The sequence below is a fragment of the Micropterus dolomieu genome, linkage group LG13 (genome assembly GCF_021292245.1).
Source record: "Micropterus dolomieu isolate WLL.071019.BEF.003 ecotype Adirondacks linkage group LG13, ASM2129224v1, whole genome shotgun sequence".
In the NCBI taxonomy this organism is placed as follows: domain Eukaryota; kingdom Metazoa; phylum Chordata; class Actinopteri; order Centrarchiformes; family Centrarchidae; genus Micropterus; species Micropterus dolomieu.
The window spans coordinates 24500011-24524275 of NC_060162.1; the positions used below are offsets into that span (position 1 = coordinate 24500011).

The 24265-nt window shown below is 43.0% G+C and overlaps 2 protein-coding genes across 7 annotated transcripts in view; one reads left to right on the plus strand and one right to left on the minus strand.

Annotated features, from left to right (window-relative positions):
* Positions 1 to 352: 352 nt before the first annotated feature.
* On the plus strand, positions 353 to 19505 carry LOC123981374 (amyloid-beta A4 precursor protein-binding family A member 1-like). 3 transcript variants are annotated; one of them, XM_046066131.1, is made up of 13 exons: positions 353 to 375; positions 6877 to 8821; positions 9487 to 9849; positions 10300 to 10339; positions 10614 to 10759; positions 14557 to 14589; positions 14965 to 15051; positions 15329 to 15529; positions 16162 to 16341; positions 17021 to 17233; positions 17656 to 17775; positions 18049 to 18189; positions 19018 to 19505. In XM_046066131.1, the coding sequence occupies exons 2-13, from the start codon at positions 6953 to 6955 to the stop codon at positions 19087 to 19089; spliced, it is 3465 nt and encodes a 1154-aa protein (XP_045922087.1). In that variant the 5' UTR covers positions 353 to 375; positions 6877 to 6952; the 3' UTR covers positions 19090 to 19505. The 3 variants fall into 3 exon arrangements, with proteins under 3 accessions (XP_045922087.1, XP_045922085.1, XP_045922086.1); XM_046066129.1 differs by lacking the exon at positions 353 to 375 and adding an exon at positions 481 to 899; XM_046066130.1 differs by lacking the exon at positions 353 to 375 and adding an exon at positions 1317 to 1427.
* A 490-nt stretch (positions 19506 to 19995) lies between these two features.
* tjp2a (tight junction protein 2a (zona occludens 2)) overlaps positions 19996 to 24265 on the minus strand; it is a 50797-nt gene continuing 46527 nt past the window's right edge. For all 4 annotated transcript variants that reach the window (XM_046066128.1, XM_046066126.1, XM_046066125.1 and 1 more), the window contains 3 exons: positions 23429 to 23506; positions 21780 to 21865; positions 19996 to 21658 (listed from right to left, as the gene is read on the minus strand). In XM_046066128.1, coding sequence (XP_045922084.1) covers positions 21502 to 21658; positions 21780 to 21865; positions 23429 to 23506 — 321 coding nt within the window. In that variant the 3' untranslated portion in view covers positions 19996 to 21501. The remainder of the gene's footprint in view (positions 21659 to 21779; positions 21866 to 23428; positions 23507 to 24265) is intronic.

A 24265-nucleotide genomic window follows, 5' to 3' on the forward strand; every position in this document is an offset into this window, starting at 1 on the left:
TCTAATAATTTAGACTACAGGCTACACTTAAGAAAAATAAGTTTAAGAGGCTCAGTGTCATTACATTACTAAGTTTAATGGTGAATTAAAAATCCATAGGCTGTTCTTTCTTTCTTACAACTTCTGGCCGCCATCTTAGATTAGCAGGACTGCTTAAATTGTTGGCTTTTGCCTCTGGGCATTTGGGATTTTGAATTCGTTTTTTTTTCCAGCTGAAGAGTATTTTTGAGCAAATTTAAAAAATATATATATATTTGTTTGTTTCTTTTACTTTTGTCTGGCGTGTGTGTGGGGGGGGGGGGTTAGCTTATCAGGGCTAAACATTAGCCAGCTCAAGCAGAGGTAACTACGGGTTAAATGTGAGCGGACTCTCAGGTGAGCATAACTGTTTAGCTAACAGATGTGTGTAAACGATGATTGGGCACAAACTGTGGTTAGTGGGATGCCACTTATCCACCTGTCCACCTCATCCACTAGTTTTACTAACTCAGGAGCATCTTTATCAGACCAGAAAGATCCACAGGCAGATAACAGCGACCCCACCGACAGACCGTGGGCGGGTCGCGGTGATGCAGCAGGCGGGCAGAGCTGGGCAGAGCCCCCGCTGCACTGCAGGCTGCTGCTGATGCGGGAGGTGGGAGCGGGACAGGCTCATGGCCGCGAAGAAGTGTTTGTGTCTGCTCCACCAGCATCAGCGGTGTTTGTAAAAGCGCTTTGTGCATCGCTAATCCGCTCTGATGTCACGGTGCGGAAGGAGGGGCTGAGCTCTCCTGCTTTAATCCGAGCAAGTTGTCTGGAGGGACAAGCCGAGCCGAGCCGAGTCGAGCGAGCGGCCACGGGAACAGGGGCGATGTGTACTGCAGCAGCCGGACTCGGGCCTCACGTCCTCTGACATGCAGGTAAATGAGAGTAATGTCCGGCAGCCCGTGACGGGAAACCGGGTTTAGTGCGGGCCGGGGAGGCAGAATTTGTTCAGGTCTGCACCTGCGGAGGTTTAATCTGGACCGTCAGGAGGGAGCGAGAGAGGCATTTAGGCAAGGGACAGTTTACTGCACTTTCCCCCCCTTCAAATAGATAGATGTCAGGCGTTTTAGGCATTGGGATTCAGTGAAAGACTGTATGTCATTCCCAGGATAAAACGTCACGTGATTCATATCCAGGACAACATCATGATCGCTTATGAATTGTAAACTATAAGCGGATTTCAGAGAGAGAGGGGGGGGAGCGCAGGACTGATCACTAATTGGTCACGAGCACCAATCTCTAAAGGAAGGTTTCTACCCTTTTAACATAATAAAATCGTTCAAGGCCATGGGACGGGATTGAAGAAGCCAGTAACCCTTCAAAATAAAAGCACTTGCCAGTTTGGCACTTGTTCGTGGATTAATCTTCTCCTCCTAGAGCAAAGGCGTAGTCAACAGCACAATGTAAGTAACACGACTAACTGACGCGTCCCAACATGGACCATATGCTCGCTGAGTGACTGTGTCTGTCACTGTGTGGTTTGTGTGTGTGTGTGTGTGTGAGAGAGAGGGAGTGTGAGAGGGTGAAGGGATGAATCATGCTCTCATAGCCACATGAAGAGAATGTGAAGTGAGGACAATTGCATATAGTCATTATTGTCATTATAGGCAAATCTGTATTTCTTTTGTTTAATCATTTATCTTAGCTGTCAGAAAAGAGCAAAAATGCCCATCACAATTTAACAGAGTCTTTAAGTTGCTTGTTTTGTTCGACCAACAGTCCAAAACCCAAAGATCAGTTTACTGTTGCATAATTTGAATAAGAAAGGCATCAAGTGCTTACTATTGAGTGGCTAGGACTAGGTAATAGTTGGCATGTTTTTGCTCGAAAAAGATAAATCAATTATCAAAATTGTTACATTTCTGCTGACTGACATCAAACAATCAACTATTTGTGGCAGCACTTATTAGGACTTTAGGCTGAATTAGTATTAGGGCCTGGGTTAAGGGCAACATTTTATTCAGTATAATAGCGTGAAATACTACCTGCATAATGCATGGTTTCATTTGTTAATTCCTGATCACTGCACCATCCAGTATTTCTGTGTGTTAACCTCGTTTTAAATGTTTGAGTATGAAATGAGTGCCTAAAACAACACAGTCATGTCCAGGATCACTTTTAAACCCTTCTATCAAAATCCATTTATAATCTACTTAATTCACCATGATGGTGTAAAGTGTTTTACTGCTCCTGGATATTTGTCAAATTGCTATTTTGTACTGTTGTATTTTGCGTTTTCATGGGGCTGCACGTGCAAATTAGCTTAAAGCTAACTCAGGTGCAGCCGTTTTTTAATTGGACATGGTCCACAATAAATGAGCAATAAGTAAAACAGATTCATATTTAGTAATCTGACACGTTTACGTATTTGGTTGTTGTGTGTGAGTGGGACCACTGAATGCCTCTACCTGTTTGGCCATCATATTCACAGAAGTGATGATTGTGTAAATACCTTCTAAAAGGACTAATAGTCTTGTCAGACCCCAAAATATCATCACATTACAATGACATTTTATAGACTAAATGATTCATCTGTTAATTAATGAATCAGGGACCTGGCTAATAAAAATAATAGTTGGATGCAGCCTTAATTCAATCAAAATTACTGTTAGGCATGTAGTAAAGGAAGTTACAGGCTTGTGAATAGATGTAATAAGTGAAGGTCCTTGCATGTACATATAGCACGCGTGTGTGTCATCGGTGTGTGCTTGTGTGTCAGTATAAGATCAGCAAGTTAATGGGCTAGTAAATCCCCCCCGGCTTTCACTGCAGCCTGACAGATGGAAGTGCAGTGCCCGGCTCACAGCTCTGTAGGCCTGTACGTTCCACTGCCACGCTGCCAAGGCCATCTGTGACCTGGGAACTCCGACCCGACCCATCACCATACCATTGCCATCCGGTCCTAAACTCCAGGCCGAGAGGGACATTAGCCACCCTGGGAGTCCGCCCTCGCTCCTGCTGCATCCCATCATGTTGCCTCCCTAGCAGTCGTGGTTTGTGCTCAGATTACAGGATCAACATTAACCTTTGCCCCCTGTGTCTTCGCTCTATCCACATGTTCGATGTTCAAGTGTAGTTTATATGTCTGCACATATAAGACTGCAACCACATCAGTAAATCTTGTGCTGCCTCTTTTCAAGAGGAGCTGCAGTAATTGGCAGTTAGGACAGTTAGCTGATCATTAGTTCACTAAGGTTACAAGAAGTGCACTCTATTGATGCAGTGGATCAAATAGATTGTAAATTAACCTACGAAGATGTAAGCAAGAATTGAAGATACAAAATGACTCTGTATACTTGTACTTAGAATCACACTCACTTAGTTCTTTCAAGATTTCCTCACCAAAAAAAACCCCAACAAAAACAAGTTAAACAAATTTAACCCATCAAATATTTAAGTAATATCCTTAAAAGAATAATATTACATCCTTAAGTGAATTTCAGGAGTGAAGGAATTCCTTAAAGTCAATTCTGCACAACTGCCCTTTAAATTAGGGGAGACATTTTCGAAATTTTTTTAATAGACTAAATTATTTATCTGTTAATAAAAAAGTATAGGTACATCAATAATATAGGGAAAAAAATGTTTGTTGCAGCCTTAATAAAAATAAAAATATAAAAATGTGAATGAATTGTGATATTGAAACAATTGCCCAGTTGGGCTAAAAGTGTTCCTGAAAAAATATATATACTTGCTTTTCAAGTATATATATATTTTTTAGAGTTTTTTTAGAGCGAACAAAAACATGTGACCCATGTAACTAACGTTAGCTAAGTTGTGGGTTAGCAGTCTGTCATTACAGTTACTGCTGCGAAGCTAACACGCTCTACAACTCTCTTGCTGCTGTAGATAACATCGCAGCAACAGCATGTTTTTGCAAACTAGAAAGTGAGCTGAATGTTCGTGGACAAGTCATTGTTACCTGTCACGCAAATCCTGGCTGTTGTTTGGCAGGGTGCAGGCCAGTTTGTTGGTTTCCTACTTACAGAGCCAGAGCTGAGTACACTGATTTTCTTTTCCTGTGCACACACAGAACAGACAGCTAGTGGACCCTGAGGAGATATTTGCTGATATTGACAAAAAGATGTATACTGGATTAGAATCGCATACCCCACCTTCAATGAGCGAAACGTAGATGTCTCATGGATACCGTCACACATTTAGGGATTCTCCAGATAATTGACATATGAAGGCAGCTTCAGTGAAAAATATCGAGTAGCAATAATGAGACATTTTGTTAAGCTTTCATGTAGGCCTTCATAAACAAGGTTTTCTTTCTTTAAATAAGACTGCCCAGTTTTCTCCATTGATTACCTTTTCTTGAACCAATTTGTAATTTCTGCAACATTTGGTAGGATTATGTTGTTGTGTCCTTTCTCAGCTCGTTGACCTCAGACACGGTGAAGCCTGCGATAAGACATAACTGTTGGATACCCTGATAGCCTTGTCATATTGAATAAATATCAAAACTCACTCACAGAGGGCATTTATTATTCAGATCGCTGCCCTATTCATCTCTCTCTGTCAGATCTTATCTGATACCAGAGAATGTCCCTCCTTGTCCTTGTGCCCCTGCCTCCTCCTCCTCGTCCTTTTCTCTCTTCCCGGCTGTGCCATCTGCCAGCTGCTGGTGGACAGATGAATGTGGTGCAGATTAAAGTGCACTGCGCACTGAGATGAATCCCAGAGGATTTAAGTTTTTGCTATTAGCAATATAGAGACAGGGAGTCCTCGACCTGATACCTAGCCTCACTAATAAAGTCTATCTAAATTATAGCGGATGTTCTCTGATGATTAAGCTGGTCCGCGAGAGGACCACATTAAGATGATAAATCACTCTAGTGGGAGGCTGTTACAAAGATGGACTGGACGGGGGGTAGCCACGGTTGTAGCCACAAACCATCCAACCATGACCTCACTCAGTAGGTGGGACGAAAAGCCTGCCGCCTGGTTCCTCCTGGCTGCATCCTCATGTCTTCCTGTATAAAGTATATCTTCTTCTTCTGTCCATCGGCTGTACTCGCTTATCCTTGAGGGTCATGGGAGTGGCTGGAAAGGCAGGGGTACCCCCTGGACAGGTCGCCAGTCAATCACAGGGCAGATGCATAGAGACTTAGCCTGCATGTCTTTGGACCGTGGCCTGCAGGCACAGGGAGAACATGCAAACTCCACACAGAAAGGCTTCAGCCACCCGGCACGTTCAAACACAGAACCTTCTTGCTGTAAGGTGGCGGTGCTTACAGCTGACCAATTCTGTCTTTTAGTAATTCTGTAGCTGTTTTCTCAATTTATATAATGGGGACAATGGCAGAAGTAGGCCTAGTTAGGCCTATGTGAATAATGAATAAGTACCTAGAGCTTGCAAGAGAAGTTAATACTTTGCCTACCACACCGCACAAATGCATGTCTCAATATCCCAAACCCCAAGGACGTGATGTCTTCATATTGCTTGTTTTGTCTGACCAACAGCCCAATACCCAAATACATGGTTCGAATTACAGGGGGGGATCGGGGGCGTCTGACCCCCCTAGTTAAGGTTTGGACCCCCCCAAAAGAGGCAAAAACAAGTTCAGGGGGGTCTTTCGTATTTGTAAATAATACAATCTATGTCCCATATTCATGCCTTATATTCAAGACACTTAAAATATGATTTCAAACATCCCTAAAATGGCCCATACCATTTCCTAACCTTGACGTTAGTTGAACATCTTGTCTGCCCACATCAGCAGCAGCAGCTACAGTCCAGTCAACCACACGCTGGTGGAGACACTGTAATTTAATGTCAGTAGTTAGCTACACTTAACTTTCCCACCTTTCCCAGTTTCATAATTAGCATTTCTTTTACTTAAAATGTGCTGTCTAATGTTAGCTAGCTGAGAGCCCATCATATCATTTCATTACCACTATATTCATATTTTATCTAAATGTCAGCTAACACTGGTGCTTAGGCATGACCAGTGAAATAGAGGATTAGTTATTGTAGAGATACATTTTGACATCAATATAGAGTTTGTTATTACATTTTAAGTCTTTTGTAAGTCTTTTTACTATAAGCAGCCATTTGTTTTCACTCTGGTAAATGTTAAAATCCAGGTTTGTTATTTCACATGTATTCAGTTTCAGTTTAATTTATGTAGCGCCAATTCATAACAAAAATCATCTCACTGCACTTTTTATATAGAGCAGGGAAGAGATCCAGCAATTGCCAGTTCCCCAGCAGTGTTTGACAACTGCTTTATTGAACATAATACATTGTATTCACAGTCAACATGAGCAAGAAGAAAGGAGATATTTGCTAAAAAAGATTTGCAAATATTGCAAATAAAAAGTTGAAACTTTAAAATTAAAATGATAAGAATTAGGAATTAGAGATGATAATGCGGCCTCTATTTTATGGCTGTGTCTTTGGTTCTGGTTCAGCATTGTGTGGGTCTGTGTTTGAGTGTTTGATGGTCTGCTGTGTGTTGTATTTTGCTCTAGAATACTTGGTGACCTCTGACTACAGAAGTTGAAGTGTGGTATGGGGCACCCATCAACTGGTGGAATGAATATGATCTACAGACTGATGACATTAGTTAAATAACCGAGGATATTGTAAGATTTCAGTTCACTGTCGCACATATCGCAAATGCACAAACATCTAAATTCAATTCAGTCAAAAACAAAAAAAACAAAATTAAACTGAATATCTGTTCAAAGACTAAGTGAGACTAGGAAGCCAGCATTTAGTGCCATTTTTTGATACTGATTCCTATAGAAACATTGAGTCTGTACTTACAAACTACTGACACTAAATATCCAGTCCCTAATTAGGTCTTTGATTGAACTATTTCCTGTCTTTGTCTCTCCCAGACCGTGCTATGAGTGGGGTTTTCTTGGAGACAAGAGGAGCATGTTCTGAAAATTGGAGTCCGATCACGCCCCAGCCATGAGCCACAAGTATCAGGGAGAAGCATCCGGGGACGCAGGCGAGGGGCACAATGTGCTTCCGAGGAGCAGGCAGCTGAACGGGACGACACCCGGGGAACCCCCTTTACGTCGGTCCTGGAGGCCATGCCAGATGCTCAACCAGGATGGGGAACTAAATCCCCATCATCATCACCCTCATCATCATCACCCTCCTCAACACCACCACGCGCCCACGGGTCGTGGACCCCATCGGCATCGCCGGCGGCCTCCATCAGGGCAGGGGCAGGGCGAAAGCCAGTCTCAGATTCCTGGTCTGGCCCCTGGGGTGGTACCTTCACGGTTGGATGGGGCCGAGAGTCGAGACACTGAGCTTCGTTCTGTCCAGCAACCCCGCCCTGCTGTTGCCCGTTACCGCCGTCATGGTGACCCGAACCCCAGGCTCAGAGGTCACAGACAGAGGCAACCAATGGGAATGATGCAGGACTCTTCACCTGGTGCAGATGAAAGAGAGGGTCCAGCAGAGGCGTTGGTACAGCAACGCTCATCAGATGATCCTGTAACGGACCAGTCGCAGGACAGGGGTTCTCCGCACCAGACTCCCGTTGCTGTTGTCACCCCAACCCACCTCTCACCTCGTCCTGCAACCTATAACATGCAACTTCACCCCCAACACACTCCCCCTGCTGAGGCAGAAGAGGACCTCCAGGAGCGTAAAGTGGAATGTCAAGAGGAATCGGAGGAAGTTAAGGAGAAGGAAGAACAAGGACTGGCGGAGGATGATGGAGATCATCGCACAACCACAGGTCACACCAGCTGCAGCCACGATGACATGCAGGCAGTCGATGACAGAGCAGAGGGATGTGCAGAGAGGGTTGAGGAGGATCAGGAAGAAGTGATGGACGATGTAAGGGAGGACATTGCAGCTCAGGGAAGTGAAATCACGGATCTCTGCTCCGACACGGAGAGCGCAGCCTCGCTCAGTATGGACGGACCTCTCCACAGCCCGCCGCCGCTCCAGTCACCTACTCCTCCTTCGTCCCCTGACGTTCCACCTTTTCCCCAGATGGACCACTTCAGTGAGGACACCAGTGTGAGCCCACTGCCCGACAACGATCTGCCACCCGAAGAAGAAGAAGATGAGGATTATTCTGAATCGTGCTCTGAATCTTATCCAAAAACCTATGCAGACTTTTATTCAGAGTCCCACCAAAAATCATACGCTGAGCCTGTGTACAAGTCGTACTCAGAGCTAAAATCCCATCCTAACTCTTTTCCTGAGCCCCTCACGACATCCTACCCCGAGTTACACAGAGAACCTCGCAGGCAATCTGGTTGGAGGACTGAGCCTAATGAGGCCCAGCAGGAGTCCCGCCAAGAGCCCTTTACCAGCCATAGACAGGAGAATGTACAAAGAGGGGCTCCACCATCCCCCACCAAGGGCTCCCATTATGCCCCTAGGCAGACCAGAGACCGCGGATCACATCACTCCCCTCCGGACCGCTCTGTTGGCTGCCGACTGCACCACTATGATGGACAGTCTGACAGTGAGGGGGACAGCGCCGATCAAAGTCCCATTCCCAAAAATCGCCGGCAGGCACCCAGACAAGCAGAAAGCCAGGCTAAAAGCCCCATGTCCGGGCAGATCAGCTCAGGTGAGAGCCAGGAGGAGCGAAACACGGTGGGTCTCCAAGGGGAGGAAGGTATGAGGGGCTCAGGAGACGCCATCAGCCTGGTGATTAAAGACATTAAGGAGGCGATCGAGGAGGTGAAGACTAAGACAGTACGCTCCCCGTACACCCCTGACCAGCCTGTGGAGCCAATATGGGTGATGAGGCAGGAGGTCAGCCCCACAGAGGATGTTTACCCACTGCAGACTACAGCTGGCCACGTAAGCATGACTTCACGCATCATTAATGCTTACTTTTTATTGTTTTTTACGTAAAAATATGTCTCCCAAAGAGCCGTCATCGGCTCCCGTTAGAAGCCAAATTGGCTCATCAGAACAGTTTTGATTCCTCTGGACCTGATGTTGCACTTTTCCTTATAAAGCGAGGAAGCAGTGGGACAAGGAGATACAATCAGAGTTTCAGTTTTTTGGAAGAATAGATCTGCGCGTGTTATCGCACTCTTTAAAAGGAGTTGGCCGGTTTAGTCAGATTTTGTTAATGTTCCTGTAGTCCTGTTTTGCACATTTAACAGTGGTCTCTCATATGGGTAGAAGCTCCAAAATGCATGAGCAGGAGTGAAAAAGTAACCATTTTATCTTGCAGCTATTTCTATTTCTTTCCCAAAATACTGAGCTATACCTTTGAGGCCGTACTGCAGTGTTGCAATAAGTAAACTTTGATCTTTCAGGAAGAAAGCAAACTTAAGATTCACATCCCTGGCTCTCATTTCATGTTGCGTTACTTGGATTAATGCCTAAATCCTGAATCATGTGTTGTCAGAATGAGGTGTCAGCTGAGTTGCTGTAGATGCATTGCAGGTTCAAAATAGTGTTTTGTAAAATATTTTTTTCTTACTCTCTCCTCTCTCCCGGTTTCCTTCTCTCAGTCCTCTCCTCACTCCCCTTCGAAGTCAGTGTCTGAGTCTCCGCCCCGCTACGCCCCCGCTACGCTTCCAGTCCGGGAGCCGGTTAGCCCGCTGAGGGCTGAGTCCGCAAGAGCACTTCCTCATCCTCAGCATTATCACCAACCGCAGCCCCAACACAGCCATCACCACCGCCAAGGCCACCATCCACAGCAGAGGGACGCCGCGAGGCCTCCGCAGACATACACAAAGCCCCAACCGTATGCGCACATGCCGCCCAATCAGCATCAACAACGTCAGCATCCACAGCATCAGCAGCTGCCGGCTCCGCAGCCGCGACCACAGGTTCAACCACTGTCGCCTCAACAGCAGCCGTCTGTCCAGGAGGTGAGAGTTTGTGAATAAACATTCATAAATCAAAAAAATGCAGTTCCTTTATAACTCCAGAACTTGCAGGATTCACCACATTTTAAGTTTTCTTCAGTATTAAAGTAATCCAGTGTCAGTCGTCTGCACATCCATAGATACATTTCAAACAGAAACCTCTAATTGCTAATTTTCCATACATTTAATGCTGCCAATTTGCCAACATGTTAGCAAATACAGGCTAAAAAAAACCTGGGCTCACGTTGTAGACGACGGCATAGCTCACTGAATCCATGGCAACGTGGATGATGAATCCTGCAAAGTCAGGGAGGCATCTTTTACAAGGGGTTTATTTGCCAGCGGCTAAAAAGGCTGACAGCAGTTAAAGTCTGGCAGTATTAAATAAGTTAGGAGAGACCTGAGAGAGAAATAAGAAGGATGGTGATGTTTTTCCTTTTCGTGCCTTCTCAGATTCGTAGATCTCTTCCTCCGTTTCCAACGTTTGTGGACGGTGAGTGGCCTCGCGCATGAAAATCATAATATCCTCAGCCATTCTTTTCATCTGTTGACATGAATACTATTACATCTTAAAAGCGGTTTAGTTTTGTTCAGTAATGTTCATGGCTGTCCTCTCATATTTCAAAACTGTATCAATATTGTAGATGTTGGGCTAATTTTCTACCAGATCATTGCCGTAGCTTAATTTTTTAATCTGTATGTTTGTGTGCTGGTACGTATAAGCATGTGTGAACATGTGCATAACGAATGCATTTGATTCATGCCAGTCCCGGGACCATGTGACCCTGAAGACCTTATTGACGGCATCATCTTTGCGGCGACCTACCTGGGCTGCACCCACCTGCTGTCAGAGAGGACGCCCACAAAGAGCGCCCGCATGCAGCAGGCCCAGGAGGCCATGAACAGAGTCCGGGTGAGAGCAAACCACAGATTATTTGATTTAATTCCGCGGTCTTATAGTGGAGGAAGAACAGGAAAATACATAAGTAAATTAAGATTCCGGAAACGTGCCAATCACCGTCGCTGACAATGGTAGTGTTGCCTGACTGTAATGTGTTGCCTCATTAAAATGCGCCATATTGCATTGTGGGATAGTCAGCAGAAAGTGGAATACAGGTACGTGCCATGGACATTACTTATTTCGTTCCATTGTAGGAATATTTTCGAGCATTATATCGTTCAGTTCAGAATTCAGACACTAGAATAGATGGCAGAGGGTACGGAGCGATTTCTGACACAGCCTCTATTTCTCATAGTGAAGCTCTTGAAGATGCCCATTTTTAGTTTATAAATTTATTTGTACAATCCCTGCCTTTGTTGACAGACTACTCCAATTCAAAGGCTAAATATTAGTTCATATATTTTACATCTTGTTATAGAAATAAAATAAAAATGTCATATCTCTGAAGAGAAACATTTTCTTATTTCTTCAGCCTCCAAAAATTTGAATTTGGGGTTATGTGTCTGAAATGATGCACAAGACATTTACAATATTCCCATTTGATGAAATAGTAAAGCCATAAAAAAAAAAATCATAGAATCTGGATTTTTAGCATTTCAAGTATAAACTTGCTTCAGTAAAGAGTTGGAACAAGCTAATTCAGAGGAGACAAGAAAAGTAACAGATCAATAGAGAAAAGTAAAAAATAAATAATTAGAAGTTTATATGTAATACCCACGACCAGAGTTGTGCTCAAACTAATGGCAAAGTGGCGCAGTGGTGTGGTTAACACTTTGTGATACTGTCAGACAGTGTGGTATAAGATCATTTTCACAACCTTACATCTTGTTAGACTGTATATATAGGGGTTACGTTTTTGAATTAATAATAGTGCCTACAACAGATTCGTCATTTGGAGATATATTTTCTAACACACTTGGACACATCATCAGTGATGTAACTGAAGTTCGCTTCATATTTGGGTCTTTTTAAAGTCAGAAACCCTCAGCAGGCAACACACACAGCCAGCGGGCGAAAAGTCCCCGGGTTTCTGCACAATGCATCATCCACAGATCGCTGCTCCTGATCCGCAGTCATACAGGCTTTTCTCCTCGGCTCCGCTGGATGTTATATAAATTGTTGATCAAGGCTGCGAAGCCCCGGAGACTCTAGACTCCGCTTTCTGCTCCAGTCGCAGCGCATGATGTCAAACAGGCATCACGCTAAGGAAAACACTTTTAACTTTGATCACAGTGATTCAGCTAAGTATATCAGTACATTAAATGTTGCTTGAATCATATATGGTTTCAGGTGGGATGCTTTTGCTGTTCACGTGAGAAGAAATATCCATTGCTGATATTGGACACACACGAAAACGAAAACATATATGCGGTCAGTTGAGGGCAGTGAGTGGGGAAAGATGGCTTACGGTGACAGCGTGGCATTCAAACATGGAACTGTGCGAGCGTGAGAGATGACCAGTAAGACGTAATGCCATTTTTGGAGAGACATGTAAAGAATGTCAGAGGCAGGAAGAGGACAGGAGCTCAGCCGAACTCTGCTTTCCGGACGGTTGACTGACAGTTCCAGGACATCGCCTCCGTTAAGGTCTGAGACACTGAGGGAAGGAGAGGGTTAGAGACGGTATAATGATGGGGGGGGGATACATAAGTTATTTCACTGGAATGGAAAAGACAGAGTGGAGGCTCGCTGTCTAACAGGCTGGGTGAGCTGACATCTCACTTGTCAGATTCGTGGTAGTGGCTCAGAACCGATCTGAAATTCAAGATAACGTCTGAATCCAGTTGTAGAAGTTTTTGGTAACATTAACTCCCAAGTTAAGACCGTCACATTGAAATGTATTCATTGTGAAGTATGTGAAGCAGAAAATGATGATTTAGTATCAGCGCTGGCTTTATGCAGTTAGTGTAAGTTAACCTCAGCAAATGAACTGACTGGAACAGAAAACTGTATTTAATGTGGATCAGTCATGCCTGGCTGATACCTGATCCGTTTAATAAGGTCACTATCGGGTGAATACTCACACAATGGACTGGATTCAGGGGCTTACTTACATACATTTCTGCAATTGTTGCATGTCAGGATTTCCCACACCTGCATTTAAAAACAGCCTATTTATATTTTCTCACATTCGTGATCTTATCTTTTTATTTTCTCTTGTGGTATTTTTTTAAAATACAAAATAATATAGCTCACAAACTGATAAAAATGCAGAGATCTTTTATGAAGAAGGACACTGACTTCAGCAGCCAAAGCCTTACATTGGGGACAGTCGAGGATGGCATAGAAAGACGGATGGTGATTATTGTATGAGATTGTCTGCCAAATATAGATGAATGACATACTGAAGGTGACATGGCGGCTCTTAACACAGTGATATACGGTGACGTCCGTGACGGCTCAGGAGTCAGACTCGAGCTGATGAGGACGAGGAGCCCGCGAGCAGCGTGGTTGAAATGAGAGCATCTGGCAGGGTCTGGAACAGTTTAGACAAAAAAACCGTACATATTCCTGCCTACAGTGAATAAAAACTAGCTAGCACCATGAGGCTGCTTACCATTGCCGGTTTCATAACCTCCAGTTATATTTTCAGAGTTTTAACAGTACAGTCCCCGCATTAAAACACTTAATAAATATATATGTAGCTGTAAAATAAAATAAACCTAAAATTGTGAGAGAAATTACATTTGGGTGACTTGATAAGGCCCCTAATTGATCCTTTTTATAGTCTTTACTAAAAGGCCTGTTTTAAATGCATCATAGCCGCACGTATGCTTAGTGGCTCTTAATATAGTTAGGGCTGAAGGATTGGTGGAAAAATATCCAACAGCAATTATGACGATTCCCTTTCAACTTTTCAAAGCCTTTGTGGTCCGCATCGTATCAAACAAGACACGTTTGTACCAGTCAAATCCAAACAAACTCATCTCATTCCACTTTAACCGAGGGATTCCAGCTACTGTTCACTACACGCCTGCTGTCATTAATCATTAATTATCAACACTCGACAACCAGAGCGCCAGCTGCTAACTACCTTTCTGAAAACAACGTGATGCCATTAGCTAGGTTGTTTATTTAGAAAAAGACCTGCCTTCACACAGTTTAATAATTAAAAGTGCAGCTATGCTTGAACTTGAAAATGACACCTATAAAAACGAGATTTTAACATAACTATTCTTAATCATTCAACTCTTAACATGGCTTACACAGTGTACTACATTCGGGGCCACATCCCGTTGAATTCACAGATTAAATCCACTTTAATGGCATCTCTGCTGATGAGGGTGAGCAGAGAGGTTTGGATTTTAAACCTTGAATCAACACCGGTAGAGTTTAGTGAGTGTGAATGGAGGCACAAGCTAGCCAACATTTGGAAACACAAACCCTGGGCTGTGATGAGGCGTCTGCCAGAAACACCAGAAGGTCGCTTGTCTTTCTTCAGGGTCGTTTGTGTCACATTGATGAAGAGGAAACTTTTGATAATGTTTGCTGCAAAGGCCCCTGGCAGCCTGCTGTTGTCAGATGTGATAGACAGTAACATCACTGTCCTCCCACACACACACACTCGCGCACACACAACATACACCACTAAGGTCCTTTTGTCCTTTAATTTGGCATTTGGAATGGAGACAGTCCACAGTGAATGAGGCGATTGGGTTTTTGGCGATCCACCCAAAAAGCAATATTCTCGTACTGTTGTCTTGATTTGTCTCTTTCTGAGTCTCTATTCTGCTCTCTGATCTCCGCAGGCTGCTCAGAAGCAGGCAAAGAACAGGAAAAAGGTACGTTTGCTTTGTGATTGTATATGTTTCATGTAAAAGATGAATTTTGTGCACAGACATCTGAGGTCAAATGCTAATGTTAGATGTGAACAGATCTCTCTGTCTTCATATGTAAGGCCTTTTAGGGTCTTTACTTACCTTTTTATTTTCCTGTCATCTCTTCATTTTAACTTAAATAATAATTTCCTTTCGCTTATCGTGTGCAGATTGCACGAGACATTGGTGTTTTGCTTTCATTCATTGAGTCTCTGTAGCCGTTACATTTGATGACTCTTGACCGTTGTGACGCCCGCTCATGTCTCCTTCGCTGCTGTTCATCAACCTGTTGCTTCATCTGTTCACATCCTTTCTCGTGGTTTCTCTCCGGCTGTGCAGAGCCCCGACGGGGAGGTTCCATCAACTGCTGAGGTTGATCTGTTCATGTCCACGCAGAGGATCAAAGTCCTCAATGCAGACACTCAGGTATAAAAATGACTGTATGCTTTGACTTACCTGACTTCATCAATAAATACTTTACATCTTTTTTACATCTTTCAATACTTGAGGGACGATGTCATCGTACAAAAGGTGTTGATCCCATAAAACAAAGCTGACAGTACCCGAGCAACAAGTTTTCTTTCCAAACCTCATTAAAAAACCTCTTTATTTAGCAGGTATAATGTCACAGTAACACGTTGTTACCAGGGACCCATAGAAAACTGATTTATTAAAAGTACCTCTGTCTTTTTTGGATCACCAGGAGTCTTTAATGGACCTGCCACTGAGGACGATCTCCTACATAGCTGACATCGGTAACATGGTTGTGCTGATGGCCCGGGGGAAGATGGTGCGGTCCCGCAGCGCACAGGAAAACCTGGACAGCACAGCTGAGCAAACCACCATGAGCCACGATGACCGACGGCTGTACAGAATGATCTGCCACGTCTTCGAGTCCGAGGATGTGAGTACTTGATTATAATGTTTGCATAAACACTGGAAGCAGGGAAAACTGTTAGCCTTCACCAAAAGCAGACAAATACACCACCAACTCACTGTTTATGTGCTGGATCTTGTTAGCTAGGAAACTAGTTGCCTTTACGTCCAAGAACCACCTGAATTCCTTTCAGTGTTTTTCTTTTATGTAGCAACATCTGCCACTAAGAAGTACATTAGGAAAGGTACCACTGATATGTTTGATTATGCATCAAACATATTCAATATGTGTTTAGTTTAACACTTAAAAACTCAAACAAACTTAACAAACAAAAGCAAACAAACCAGATTGTGATTAAAATATTGCTAAATCCTGATTAATGCATGGAAGTATTGTAAAATATGTTTGTCATTGTATGTATGTCAAGGCCTTGAAGAATTGATGAGAGTTAAGGTTAGAATTTCTGGTTCTGGTTGGGGTAAGGTAGTGTGAGTAAGGAATGCACGTAGTAATGGTTCTCACAAGTGTTGCAGTACAATGCATGAGTCTTATAGGGTGATGGAAACCAGCCTTTTAAACACGAGGCCTGCGCAGACAGAGGCAGGGAGTATCAAAATGACCGTCATTTCACGCCGTCCTCGTCTTTCCCGCTCTCTCAGGCCCAGCTGATCGCTCAGTCTATCGGTCAGTCTTTCAGCGTCGCCTACCAGGAGTTCCTCAGGGCCAACGGCATCGACCCCGAGGATCTGAGCCAGAGGGAGTACAGCGACCTGCTCAACACTCAGGACATGTACAACGACGACCTCATTCACTTCTCCAAGTCAGAGAACTGCAGAGACGTAAGTGAACCAGCAGGTGGCAGCGCAGTCACAGAGGATATTCATTTACTACTTGTGCTTAAATAATGTGTATTTTTCCACTGGGGTCAGTTTCAACTTGACAAAATAAACTTCTGCTTGACTTTAATTGAACACTTCACTTTATATACTGGCTGATCTTTATGTATTGTATGATTTGTGCAACTTTTGTGCAGATTAAGAATAACACAAGCCTTCAGTTCAGGTCAAGTCATGTTAATATTTAAACACTGAGCCAGTGCCATTAGTTTTCTGCTCAGCCTGCTCTGCTAGTTTGCCTTCCAGCGGTTCAAATGAGCAGCTGGTTTTGGAGTCACAGCTGTGTGACAGTTGTCCTGAAAAAAAAAAGAAGAATTCACTAACCCCAGTATGAAGGTGAATTTGAGACGCTCAACCTGGTCTGACCTCAGACCCTCCTCCCCCCTCCCGCTGCCGCCTCGCATTTTTTCTGAATGGTGCTGTTGGCCGCAATAAGCTCGTTGATGCTGTGTTTCTTCACCAGGAGGGGTTTAAAGATTTTAATTTAATCCTATGGTTTATCCAGCTGGAGGAAGTCTGTTCAGAAATGGTTACAAATCATGACTTTATGATGAGGACACTACAAGAGCCCGTCCTGCCTTAGAGAAGTTGCACAAACAAAGCTTGACGTGTTTCCTTGCAGGTTTACATCGAGAAGCAGAAAGGAGAGATCCTGGGCGTGGTGATAGTGGAGTCGGGCTGGGGCTCCATCCTCCCCACCGTCATCATCGCCAGCATGATGCATGCTGGTCCGGCTGAGAAGTCTGGGCGACTCAACATCGGAGACCAGATCATGACCATAAACGGGACCAGTCTGGTGGGTTTACCGCTCAGCACCTGCCAGAGCATCATCAAGGTACTGCTACTGTGTTTTTAAAACCTAAACATGCAAGTAAGTGAGTTAACTCAAAATAGTCTCAGTTAATTCTTAGTCGGCGGTGTTCATGTCCCCATTTTCCCCATGCGTCGCAATATTGAAATGGTTGAAAACAACTTGCATATTGTGAAAAACCTGCACTACTCAAAAACTATTTTACTTTTTAACTAACACACATCTAATAAATTGCCTTTAGCTATATAAGAAAAACTCTGGTTTATACGTCATTATCTTTTTGTAACCCCCACACACACACACACACACACACACACACACACACACACACACACACACACACACACACACCTGTAACTATGTCCTCTACCACAACTCTATGTCTCTGTGTTTGTCCCTGTTTGATGTCCGTCTCCTGTAGCTAACCTGACTCTGTATTCCTTCAGGGTCTCAAGTCTCAGTCCAGGATCAAGATGAACATTGTCAGGTGTCCTCCTGTCACCATGGTTCTCATCCGCAGGCCGGACCTCAGATACCAGCTGGGCTTTAGCGTCCAGAACGGCATTGTGAGTACTGATCACTTCCTCTGCAGCTCCCACCCAGACACAAAGGAGGTGGCCAAACTGTGGTCCCACTGTGGGGTAGTCCTGCTGTCCTCTGTAAATGTTCAAGAGAGGCTTTTATTTTAACAGTGCACTAAAAGTAGTGTCAGTGTCTTAGAAAAAGACATGAAGCAGTTATTGTTCTGGACATGTTACAGTGTCAGAATAATGTTCTTACATACAGGAGGCTGCCAGTTTGAGCCCACTCTCCCTGCGTTTTTAACTTCCTGCCCGCAGATCTGCAGCCTGATGAGGGGAGGCATCGCTGAGAGAGGAGGCGTCCGCGTCGGTCACCGCATCATCGAGATCAACAGCCAAAGTGTTGTGGCGACGCCTCACGAGAAGATCGTTCAGATTCTGTCCAACGCCATAGGAGAGGTAGGAGCACTGCCAAGTGTCTCTTTTTGAAATCAAGTTAAGGATTTCCCAAAATATACAAGAACATTTGTTCCCACATGAGGTTTGCCTGCATGAAAGTGTGCCTGTCAGATCTATGCTTTTTAAAAAAATGTAATTTGTGGTTAAGCTATTATCAGTGAAACTCAACACTTCCTGCACAGATGTTTCACAGTAAAAGCAAGCCCATAGCTGAAAGGGCATCATTTCTAGCATAGCTTTTATGATTGATGATAGCTTAATAAGAGACTGAAAAAGCAACAAGCGTGAAGCAACAGGACTTAATTACTGAATGAAAACTGTATTTCTTTAATGAGCCACCATGTCAGCTTTTACAGTACAGTTAATTCCACCACCCATCCGACCTTATTACTGCAGACCGGGGGCACTATTTGAATACTTTGTATTATGAGATTTTACGGTATTTATGGTCCCAAAAAGATGATTCAGAATGAGTTTGGATACTTTGGTTCATGACCTTAACCTAAAAATTCACAGCCATATTCTCAGGAGTTTCATCATAGTTCCCCAGAGGGGGAATCCTAATTATATCACAGACCACATGGTCTCTGTTGTGTCACCATTGAGCCAAAATTTCTGCTCTCCATTTTCATCCAAATAAATGTTTTAATGTCTAAAAGACGTGTCACATTCCTCCTCCCAAGAAGATTGATTGACCCCATGACCTTTCCTGCAGCACCACACTGGTCAAAATTTTGAGCTGTACTGCTGGGGTCTAAAAATATCAAAAACGTCAGTATGTTTGTTCTGCTTTTTTTATTCTCATAATTTGGCTTCTTTCTGCTCCAGATCCACATGAAGACGATGCCTGCAGCCATGTACCGTCTGCTGACAGCACAGGAGCAACCCGTCTACATCTGAACACACACTTCTCACTCTTTTTACCACATCACTCAGTCTCTTTACTACTGTCCATCCATCTCAGTTGTTTTAAATACCTTCTCCTCTCTTTGTCCCGTTTGATATCACTTGACTTGCCTTAATCTGTACAGTACACTGTCATGTAAACATGTACATCTACAGTATGACAGCAGAAGACAGATTATCTCACTAGGCCGAGTGTTAATGTGATGTGTTATGTTGGACCAAAGAGATATTGTGGGTTTTATTGTGTGCATATTTAGGTGGCAAATAGCTGTAATATCTGAATGTACTTTAATCATGTTGGACCTATAAATTGTCAGGGCGACCCAGATGATAAATAACTTTTAAATTGAAGTGGTGAAGTTAAAGGAGGATGCATGTACAATTCTGCTGAATAAACTAAAGAAAAGGCAGTGGTCAGTCATTTCTGGTTTGTTTTATTCAACAGAATTTAAACTGAATGCAGTTGGGTGTTAATTCAGAAAATGCTATAGTTCGAGTGTAATAAGAAATAAATGCATGTTTGATGTATGCAAGAAACCTTTCAAACCCAGCCATTATCTTTCTAAAAACATTTCAGAATCTAAAAAGAGAAAAGAGACAATTTTCTTTATCTAAACACCCCTACTTCAGTCATTGGCCAGTTGTCCACCGAGGTGAGAGTGTAGGCGTTTCAAATAGCATACTATTGCGGTTCAGAATAGCCAGAAAAGCATGCATACTGCACAATGGGACCAGATGCAGTAGGAAATCCTGGTATTTTTGGAATACTGCATTTGGCGTACTATGTATTAAAATACTAACGCACCCTATGAATGCCTCCCAGAGAAGAGTGCACTGCTTTAGCCATTTGAACATGCTGTAAATTGCATCTCACCCAGACATCTGGGACAAACAAGTTGGTTTCAAGATTACCCCGTTCTTTAATCTCTCCAAACTGCCCCATGAACAAACGTGGAACCTGACACTTAAAGGCACAGTGTAAAAAAAAAAAAAAATTCATTTATTTGAATTGTGTCTGTTCTGTAACACTAAGGAGAACACAAACAAAAAAAAAAAAAAGAGAAAAATCACAAACTAAAAGACAAGAAACTGATCAAACATGATTGTCATCACCACATTCCAGATGCTCCCCTGTACAAAGACGCGACTGAGTTCACTGTATATTTAATACAAAAAACATATATGCAAGAACAAGTTCATCAGTGCCTTGAGCTACAAGGCACTTGAAAATATGCCGCTTCCCAGAATGCACCAAAAATACACGGTGTAGTGTATATACAGATGTCCAATCAGGAATGTAGAGGCTTACAATAAACCAGAGAAGACTTGGCAGGAGAGTGATAAGAAGAGGAAGTTTAACACCTATTACATCAGAGCAGCTGCTGACAGAGTGCATAACCCACACTGAAACACTTCATTACTGTATGAACATGCCTGCTGTAACAATGAATGGGGGAAAAAAAAAAAAGCTTGGTAATAAGATGTAAAACCAGAGTCTAGATACTGTACACAGTCTACAGTACCGTATCTAAGATTTGGTTGCAGCATGGTGTAGGAGGTAAAGCATCAGTTTTAAGGAAAAATATATACCTGGTGATCTTTGAAAAACCCAAATGGTCATCTAACAACACATACAGATGTTCTGAAGGTATTTCCAGAATCCTCAAAGACTCTTCGAACTACCTGGGTGAGAAAAAGATTTAATCTGCTGCACGATTAAGCTTTTGAGCTTAGAAGTTGTGATTGCTTCATAATCAAAACAAAGGTAGCTGGAGTAGCCGGTCATATGTCCTTAGTCAATATGTATGAGAAGCTGTCTGTATTGTTCCTTAGTGTTCTGATGTTATACACAACATCACGTTTTAGATTGTTCTTTTTACAAAATGAGCAAGGAAATATGGCGGTTGTCTTGTGCAGGGGACATAATAGTTTTCTTCCAGATGTTTAGAAGAGTCTTTGTGGATTCAAAAAAAAAAAAAAAAGAAAAAAAAAAGAAAAAAAAAAAGAAAATGACATGGGGGTATTTTTCTTTCAGAAAAACATGCTTTGCTCTTTCAAATGCAATGGTTATACACGAGATACAACAACTGGGGCTAGGTGTTAATGTAGTGGGGAAAAATAAAACCTCACACTTCATAAGAATATTGTCGCAGGGATCAGCGTACGGCTTTTGTACAACACGTACAGTAGTGAGACAGCAGTGCTGAAAAGTGTCTGAAAGTAGTGTGGAAATCTTCGCAGGAATGTGACTACAACCAAAGCTCTGACAGTTTACCTTGATGTAAAAGGTAAAGAGGTAAAGCTGCCTAAGCCGTTACCAAGGCAGCGAGCGCTGTTTGCTTGTAGCGATGACGTTGGAGGAATCCAGCCGCATGCAGCGGTGATGTCACGTCCTGGTTTCCCGGCCTACAGCTCCGTGTCTTTGTATTTCTGAGGATTGTAGTACCCTCTCTTGGTCTGGTCGGCCAGCTGTCTGCGGTACTCGGCCTCGTCGTCCTCGTGTCCTCTGGTCTCAGAGTACGGTGGCCTGAACGGAGCCTGCTGCTCGGGATTGGAGCTTGAACTGCGCGCACACACACAAGCAGTTTAGCGTTCTCTTTTATACAACTAATGCTTAATTATCTACCACATCTTAATAAATATGTGATTTTTAATTGCGTTACAAAGATGAGTGATGCTCTCACCCTATTGGCTGAGGACGGTTGAGGTTGGGCTTTGGCAGTTTGACTGGGACGGCGTAGATGTCTGGATGCTTCTGTGCAATTTCCAACTGTGTAGAGAGAAGAGAACCAACCCAGATAAATTCAGAACCAATACAACATTTAAAAAAAACAAAACACAAGACCTCCAAACTCAACGTGGACCCCAAGAGGCTACAAGTCTTTTTGCAGCTTTGTTGAACTCCTTATTTAAGGGAGACATTCATATTTTTACTACCTTAAAACAATACTCACATGTACATTGAAAGCTCTATTGGTTGCTGTAATCATTCCTCCTCTCCACACTTGTCGTAAAGAGCTCCCTCCCTAAAGCCATTTCAATGCAAGAGATCCACATCACCGATTGCTGGAGGGATATCAGCTGATACCGATTACTCCATTTGAAGCTTCATGTTTATCGTGTAGCATTATATATTTATTTAACTATTCTTAAAAACTATGTATACTAAGTATTACAATTCAAAGATGATAACGCATCATGAACTGATGGGCAGGAAATGTGCAACATATTCCACTTCCTCTCACATAGACACAACTTAAACCATAGCAGCAGTGCTGGGTTATTGAGAACAGCTTAGAGCTTAAATATATTGCAAAAAAGGAAAAATGGCATCTTTATAAATTTAGACTATAAAAAAATGCGACCAACAACGAGATAAAGCAGAACCGGCACCATGACGGCTTTAGCATCATGAGTCGATGATCCGCAGTAGCAGCGTTTTATTCTGGAAAGCTCAGGCGGCTTTCTTCCAGGGGTGGAGAGAAGAGCAGAGAGATGTAAAGAAAGAGAGAGGGGCCGACACCAGCACGACCGCTTCACAGAATCGCGCCCGCCTGTTGCTCCGCCTGTTGCTCCGCCTGTCAGATCGCTCGCACGTCCCTTCCTGCCCGCTTGCCTCTCATTGAAAATAATTTACTAGGCGTGTCAGTCCATTCACATCAGAAAAGGACTTTAGTGCTAACTATCTTTACAAACGTGTAAAATGTAAAAATGTATTGCATCATCTGATCAGCCTTTACAGAGACCACCGATCAAACTATTTAAAACAATTATGGGCCAATACTTATCGGTGGCCGATCACCCTTAGTGGCCACTAAAAAGACAAAAATTTTTAGTCTCATGTTAGTGGGCACTGATACCAAATACAGGCTGCGCTTTGATTGTTGTGTTGTTGTAGCCACCCGCAGGACAAAATATGATCCAGGAAGTCCAGTTTGAGTAAAAATATTGGTGAATTCGAGGACCTTTTATAATACTCAGACAGGATTTTGCAACTACTTAATCTTCCATCACATTGTTTACATCTACCAGGAATGCGTTCTTGCATGCATTTGATTGGCCACCTTAGCGCATCCGATTTTGCGTTGTGGTCTGACAAAACGTGCTTCATGCGTTGACACCCTTGCTGCACGACAGACTGTCACACAGTCTAACTGTAGATCCATTTGTGCAAATAACATGACTGTGGATTTTGTCCATCATAACTCACATTAGAATCCCATTGTTTAAGGAGTAGATGGTAGAAAGACCACAGCAACCAATAACTTTCTCAATGTATATATGGACACATAAGGCCTGTATTTAGAGAAACATGAAAACATCTGAAACTGACTCGAGCATTTTCTGCTTCTTGCAGCTCCAGGAGTCTCTGAGCTCGGGCCAGGTGGTCCATCTTCTCAAAAGCTTTGATCTAGGAGAAAGTAAAGAAATTGATTAAATATTCCAGTTTTGATGATTACTAGTTGATGCACGACATAACTCATATTAAAGTGTCTTTAATATGAGAGAGTGTGAGAATTTGATGAAATGCAGACACCAGAACAGTGTTATTGTGGATGGTGAATAATTATGGCTGTTAAAGGAGGGCCACAAACATTTAAGACGAACGCAGACACATTAAGTTACCTGGTCACCCATTTTCTAGTCATATTAGAAGCAATGAAAGAAAAAAAGAGGAATAAAATGAAATATATAATTCATTTAAACATAAGAAAAAATATTCTAAATGCAGGATGAGCAAGAAAAATAGGGAGGTTTTAGATTTAGGTTACAAGGTTGATTTATTTGTTACAATAAAATAGGGCTGTAAGTAACGATTATTTTTTCAATTCGATCGATTAATCTAACACCCTGTGTGACCCTGTATGCACGATAAGCGGTTGACGATGGATGCATGGATAGCTTAATCTAACGACAGCAGTGAAGCCATTTCCAGTTCACAGAGCTCACGGAGCAGCACGTTGTTGAGTGTCTGTCTAAAATACTCCCAAACTTTAGCCGGTCGAAGGCGCGGTCTTGTGGCAGGAGCTTGTCCGGGGGAATCCCACTAACACGGGATGCAGCTATGCTTCGACGCACGTATTGCTACGAATTTGTTAACTACTGCTATGTAGCAGACAATATACATAATAAAATGGTAGACAGAAATAAACTATATTCAATGGATATA

Coding starts and splice junctions, on each gene's coding strand:
- LOC123981374 (XM_046066131.1), top strand. CDS start 6,953: ATGAGCCACAAGTATCAGGGAGAAGCATCCGGGGACGCAGGCGAGGGG. Junction 8,822..9,486: donor TGCAGACTACAGCTGGCCAC/GTAAGCATGACT, acceptor TCCTTCTCTCAG/TCCTCTCCTCACTCCCCTTC. Junction 9,850..10,299: donor AGCAGCCGTCTGTCCAGGAG/GTGAGAGTTTGT, acceptor GTGCCTTCTCAG/ATTCGTAGATCTCTTCCTCC.